General features: G+C 43.6%; 1 protein-coding gene across 1 annotated transcript; it reads right to left on the reverse strand.

The window, feature by feature from the left end:
* Positions 1–3,530: 3,530 nt before the first annotated feature.
* LOC129598800 (uncharacterized) lies at positions 3,531–5,923 on the reverse strand. Its single transcript, XM_055496856.1, has 4 exons — positions 5,521–5,923; positions 5,298–5,419; positions 4,904–5,207; positions 3,531–4,232 (listed from the first exon to the last, which is right to left on the reverse strand). Exons 2-4 carry the CDS (start codon positions 5,380–5,382, stop codon positions 3,713–3,715), a joined length of 909 nt encoding a protein of 302 aa, XP_055352831.1. The 5' UTR covers positions 5,383–5,419; positions 5,521–5,923; the 3' UTR covers positions 3,531–3,712.
* Between the last annotated feature and the right edge of the window lie 875 nt (positions 5,924–6,798).

The following is a 6,798-nucleotide window of genomic DNA, read 5'->3' on the forward strand; positions in this document are numbered from 1 at the left end:
CAGTGCGCACAAACTCGTACTGTCGTATACGCTACACACTGGGTCCTGTAAAGACAATGTACATCCTTTTTAACAATCGGGTATCCAGTGATATTCTTTAACATGTTTTTCAAATGACGAAAAACCCTTCTAATTCATCATCTTTTGGTATTTGCGCTGGTGCATTTGACTCTGCAAAGCAGTGTATTCCACTTATATCTGCATAGTTCGACTGTAATTAATTTTATTAGAAGGTATTTCTGCGTACCACTGGTTTTGTGTTTGTGGAAAATCAGTTTGCTCATTCATCGTGCATTGCATAGAAACGGTTTGACGAGCCGCGTAGCAATGCACAGAACAACGATGGTCTTTTCAGAGCAGTACAAAACTCTGAACATACGTACATTTTCTGTTTGATGTGCACACTGCACAATGTTTCCTAACAAATAACGCGCCCCACTCTTATGCTATCTTGTACCATCGACCGAACCCCACAGTGGAAAAATCAGTGCGAGGATGACCTTTGTAGCCTACGCTGGTAAAACCCCCACTACTCCCAGCCAGATGGTAGAGGGCGTTAAGCGTCACCTGACCCCTCCCAGAGGCGCTGACAAAGCCGTCCTGCGCGAGTAATTGTTCGGCATCCAGCTGACCCACACCGGCCAGGTCAAGCGTGAGGGACCGCGTTCGTTCCGCCAGGAAGATCCGCCCGGTGCCGGATAAGCTGGCGCGCACGTAAACCGCTTGCAGAGCCGGTAGACGAATGCTCCCGGCGCCGGAAAGAAGTACCTGGATTCTGTTAGCGGATGCGACGGGGATGGTGATGGAGCCCGCTCCGGAGATGGCCAGCTGCAGGACGGGTGTGGTGACCGGGGAGGCGGGCTCGACGGTGACGGATCCGTAGTGCGGGATGCTGATGGCGCGGAGGTTTCGTGTGGTTAGGTGAATGTGGATGTCCGGGAGACGGGCAGGAGGACTGAAAACGTTGAAAGATTGACTTCTAAATTTCAAAAGTTTCGCACTTTTAAAATGAACTTTACTGGGAAAATATACTTTTAGGAAATTTGAACACGCAAGGTGTCGGTTACCGACAGTAAAACAGTACAATAACATACTGTACTATCAGTAGTCTCGGCTCACGATGTCCAGATTTTTTAAAGCCGGAGCGCGAGTTCTTACTTTCGCGGCTGTCGGAGTCAGCCGCCCGTGTTAACTACTTCGCGTTCACGTAATTCATATTCAGTGAATGCTATGAAAATGCAGACAGCGTGCGACCGATGCACTGTAAAAAATCCGGATACCATGAGCCGAGAGTACAGTACGTAAAACTATACCGGTTAACGTGTTCGATTAATAAAAAAGACCCAAGTATACCGTAGTTTCTCAATCGGTCCTTAAACGGAAAAATTAAAATTAATTCTGAACTGGAACTGAAAAATTCTAAATTGGATTCTAATTCTAAATTGGAAAAACCTTATCGAATCATAATCGAATCCAATACGCAACTAAAACACCAAGCCAAATCGCTGACACACAAGCAATAATAACACGAAATGCACTACTGCTGAAGTTTAAATTCTTTAAACTTGTATACCTACTTGTAGCCCGTCATTATTCCAAAATTACGTTAATTAAGCTCACCAGGGCGCTGATCTCGAACCATAAGCGATGGTTCGAATGGGCCTGGGCATCTCGTCAAAATCGTATCTTGTCTCCACTGGTTTTTTTGTATTGTTGACCCCTTGGCATGACGACCAATAATCATCGCCGATAACCAGCTGATCCCCGGTAACCACTGCACGAATCCCTTGCACATAGGACGCGTTCTCGGGCGGCGCGGTGATGACGATTCGCTCCCGGCCCTCAGGATCTACGCGCATAGTTACCGGAAACGGCGCCCACAACTCCAGGGCGCTGAAGGGCGGAAGTGCTCGCTGGTCAGCAGTACCTATAAATAATTTAAGTAATAATTTAATTTACAGAATTAATTAGTACGTATCCTGCATGAGTGCCGGTTGCACTGAAGAAGTGCATGCTTTATGTTGATCAAGGAAACTGGGATCTTCTTCACTTACTTGACTGCGGTATTACGAGTAGTACAGCCGATGTGCCGGCTATCCATGAACATCCAACTGCAAAAAATAGTGCAGCACGGCTTCTTGTATTGAGCATTTTAGAGCCAGATAATAAGTGCTAAACGATTCGATATTCTTGAATATAGCGTTACTTCGTAATTTATATTTAGAAGAATTTAATCAACTTAGCTGGGCAGATATCTGACCGCACTGTTTGATCGATTTGAACACCAAGTCTTTCTTGCAAGTGAAATGAACGATTGACCGGCCTAGTGTCAGCGGGCTGTCAGATCGGTTGTCTCTGCTCGGTATATGAACAGTTGCATCCTGTTGCAGTGCCATCACGCTATACAATGTTCGTGTTCTTTGTTAATAAAAAAACTAACACTGTTTAGACTATACATACCAGGAAACTTCCTCCAGTACGCAGCAAAAAACTGAGTCGCTTCGACATCCCCTTAAAGAAAAATGAAATCCGTTTGAGTTAACATTCTTGTTTAACCGTACGAGTACATGTATTAATGTGGTGACTGCAGTAAAAGCGGCATGCACAGAGCCCAGCCAGAAAAGCTGCACGAGTGCAGTATTAAAGCAAATGAATCCAGTGTCTTGCGGCATCGAACTGCATGATATACCGAGTGTAAAAGATGTACGAGTAATTTCGGGGTACAGTGCTTTTAAAACCATGCAAGTATAAAACTGAGATTTGAAAGAGCGTAAAGGGTTTAACGGAAATATAGTATTGCAACGGCAACTTCTAAGCTGCCACTAGTGGAGTGGGTTAATCCACCCGTACCACGATAAAACGAGGTTTGATGGTTCGTCGGTGACCGTCGGTGATGTTGCGAGTTAGCGAATTACCCTAAAATCAGTTATGCAATTGCGAACAGGTTAACCGATACCGGCGCGATTGTCAAAGTGTACAAACATTTTTAATCAGCTGAAAAGTCATTGGGGAAGAGCAAGGGCAAGGGCAAGAGCAAGAATGATTTCAGAACATTCAGACAATCTCAGAAGTCTAGAAAATCCACGTTAGAACTGGTTATCTCGTACAAGTGCACATTCAGATGTTTCCGGTTGAACTAGCACCAATGAGATGTACATCTTCACTACAGATCTCTTTTGTACGGCTATAGTATGTTGTACGGTGAATGAAAGGCGAACAGCCAGTAGCGAATTTACAGTGAGTGCGTTTCGGTTCCTCATATACACACTGGAAAAGCAGAGAACCAGCCTCCAATCGGACTTATTTACTACGTATATCTGGAAACGGTCGACATAGATGATTGATTATAGCTCAAAGAGGCTGTCCCGGCAATTATTTAACACGTCAAAAGACTCAAAACATTGACTGGAGATCATAATAATATATATTGTTTCAAGAGCAACAAGCGATCTATCTATATCTCGGTGGGCATATGTTAGCGTACAGCGTTGTATTAGTTATAATCCACAAGAAAGTGCTTTTCCGGCCGCACAGGGGAATAAGAATGTGAATAATCGAGCCAGGTGACAAAGATAAATATTGACTAACAATCAACATAAAGTATTAAAGGAACGGTACAAAAAAACGGTACAAAATTATCACGCAATTCGTGTTTCCTGTTTCACATGCCCAAATTCCAAAATTTGTTTTAAGTAGCACACGCACCACTTTTCTATGAAATCTGGTACACTCGACCGAACCCACTGTTAGAAATATCGACCCGGGGATGACCTTTATATCCCACACTTCCCATACCGCTAACGCTCCCACTAAGACTATACAGGGCGTTGATGATGGCTCTACCAATTCCGGATGCACTGACGTAGCCGTTCCCCGCCAGGAGGTTGCCGGCATCCAGCTGACCGACGCCCGAGAGGTCGACATTCAGTTGCCGGGTCTGTCCGGCCAGGATAATTCGTCCGGTTCCCGACAAGCTGGTGCCCACGAAATCCGCTTGCACAGCCGGCAGACGGATGCTCCCAGCGCCCGAGAGAGCCACCTGGATACCATTAGCGAAAGCGGTGGGGATTGTGATAGAGCCGGCCCCCGAGACGGACAGCTGTAGGTCGGGGGTACTGACCGGAGAGCTCGGCTCGACAGTCACGGATCCGTAGCTCGGTATGCTGATGGCGCGGATGTGCCGGGTGGTCACGTGAATGCGGACGTCCGGCAAAGGATGCGGCTGATTGTGACTGCAAATGTCTCATACGTCTTGTATACGTTTTACCGGGCTCAAAAATACATGTAGTATGGAAACCAGGTTTAAATCCATTAATCAAGCCACTGATTTTGCCTCATTACGTATTGACTGACATGTAATAAAACCCGTTAACTGCACGAGTAATTGGAAGAAAACGAAACTGGAATGCTGCGAATGTACGGATACTGTACGATTTTTCAGAACAACCGATCATTTGCCCAATGCGTATATTAACACTTGACCTTTCACATGTACCGATTTCCTGGTGGTACAGCAATTTCGAAAACTATTAAGTTTGTTTTGCATGGTTCTCTCTTTGCATATCAATTTTACATAATTATATCCGGTAAGTGTGCAAAGTATAAAATATACAAATTTCTCAGAGTTTTTAACAGGTATTTGTTGTCTCCTGCGTGAGATTAACACCTGCGGTTCTGGTCTAAGCGAAATGAGAACTACTATGCAAAACTCGTATGCAAAACAATTACTTTTTGAAATTAGGAAACTGGATACGTTTGCGTTATTAGAAAATTTCTCCATTTTAAAAATGTACAGCAAAAGTGACCATTTTGTTGAGAAAGTCGAAATATTGTGCGACATGTACAGCAACATACCGTAGACTCAGGTCATTCCAAAAAATGTTCATGGCAAACTTGCACTCACCAAATCACTGATCCCAGACCTGTGGAACTAGCAGTAATGCTGGTAACGGACGCTTTGTTAACGGTGATTGTCACTGGTCCATGTGTAGGGCCGGCCTCGAAACATTGCATTTCATAACCGGATACAATGACCAGCTGATCACCGTTAACGAACGTTCGGATCCGCCGTATGTGGGACGCTTGTTCAGGCGGCGCGGTGATGATAATCCGTTCTTGGCCAACAGGATCGACGCGAACGGTTACCGGGAACGGCGCTTGCAACTCCAGGGCGCCGAAGGGTGGCAGGGCGCGCTGATCAGCAATAACTGCAAAAGACAGCATGAATTTATAGATGCTGACTTTGGTTGTAGACATAATATCATACATTGTGTTAATCCCGAAAACTGTCTTCTTACTTGATAACGCGCAAATCAGGGTGTTGGATGACCATGGACATCCAACGACAAAGAGGAATACAAGATGGTCTCGTGTATGGAACATTCTGGAGATGAATAACAAGCGCCACAGGACACGATACCTGAAATTCAAAATGCGGCGTCTCAAATCGTAATCATTAAGCACAAGATGGTTTTCTAATTCTTTAAACTAATCTCACTGTGTGTAGCATATATATCTTACCACCGTATTTGACCACTCCCAGCACCGTGTCACAGGTATTAAAACAGCAACGTGTCCGATTGACCCTAAGGTCCGTGCCTGCCGGATCCGTTGATTTGCTGAACGATCAGTTGGCTGTCGCGCATCCGGATTGCGATGCCAACTCGCAGTGCAACTTTTGTGCCCTTCCTTATTAACCGTTCTAACACCAGTGTGGTGTTTTTGGGAAACTTAAGTTCGTTAAAAACGGTTGAGGAAACGGTAGAAAAATGTTTTGCTTGGTCAAACCTTGCACGTTAACATTCTGCCTCGCTCCCATGGTAGTACCATGGGACCAATGTGACGCCATCAGGGCGCAGGCATATAATGAAATATAACTAGGGAAGTGCACCGCTGCAGGCTAGCACTAAAAGACCGAAGCGAAGCCAGAAATTTCCGTAAGATGGTCCATTTTGAACAAAATCTAATCCTTGTCTAATAACATGACCTTATCTAATAACCTTATCTAATAACATACAATAATAGATACAGAAATGTATAACAGCATATAAAAATAATAATACATATAACGATGCTATATGTAATAATATCATTTTATGAAGATAATGATACAATGATATATTATAATAATAATATTCATAATAATAATGTATATAATATTAATATATAACAAAAATTTATATAATAATGATATATAATCATAATATATAATAATAATATGTAATAATAGTATATGAAAATTTTCTGAATTTGGAGGATGCCTATGTGCCCTACTTAGTAAAAAAATGGATCGACGGTGGTATCATGCGTAGATCATACATACCGTACAATTATTTTATTGTCTATTAATTTATACGACTGCGGAATACCGTAGGCGTAAAACAACAGCTGTTGTTACTTTGATAAACTGCTTTTGCGCCGTTGGCTTTCCCTTCTGCAACCGGAAATACGTTGACGGATTTGGGCAATCTGCACAAAGCACTTTGCGTTGTGCCCGCGGCAGTTATTTGTATTAAAATGGTAATTAAAACAGTAAACGCGACCCAGGATTCCTGGCAAGTCTCGCTTTATGCTTTACTAAACATTTTCACATCACCGGCACATTTTGAATGGCAGTCATCCATAACCAATCCATACAAAACAATTAATCAGGTACTATAACAGTATACATACAACATCGATAAACCGGTTTCTGCAGGTGTTGCAGCTAGCAGACAGTCGATCGATGCAGCATGTGGTATTTGGGCCGTACAGGCGATGAAATCATCGCCAAATGCTGGTCCTCACTTAACGCAGGCC

The sequence above is a fragment of the Paramacrobiotus metropolitanus genome, unplaced genomic scaffold (assembly GCF_019649055.1).
Source record: "Paramacrobiotus metropolitanus isolate TYO unplaced genomic scaffold, Prichtersi_v1.0 Parri_scaffold0000129, whole genome shotgun sequence".
NCBI classification, from domain to species: Eukaryota; Metazoa; Tardigrada; class Eutardigrada; order Parachela; family Macrobiotidae; genus Paramacrobiotus; species Paramacrobiotus metropolitanus.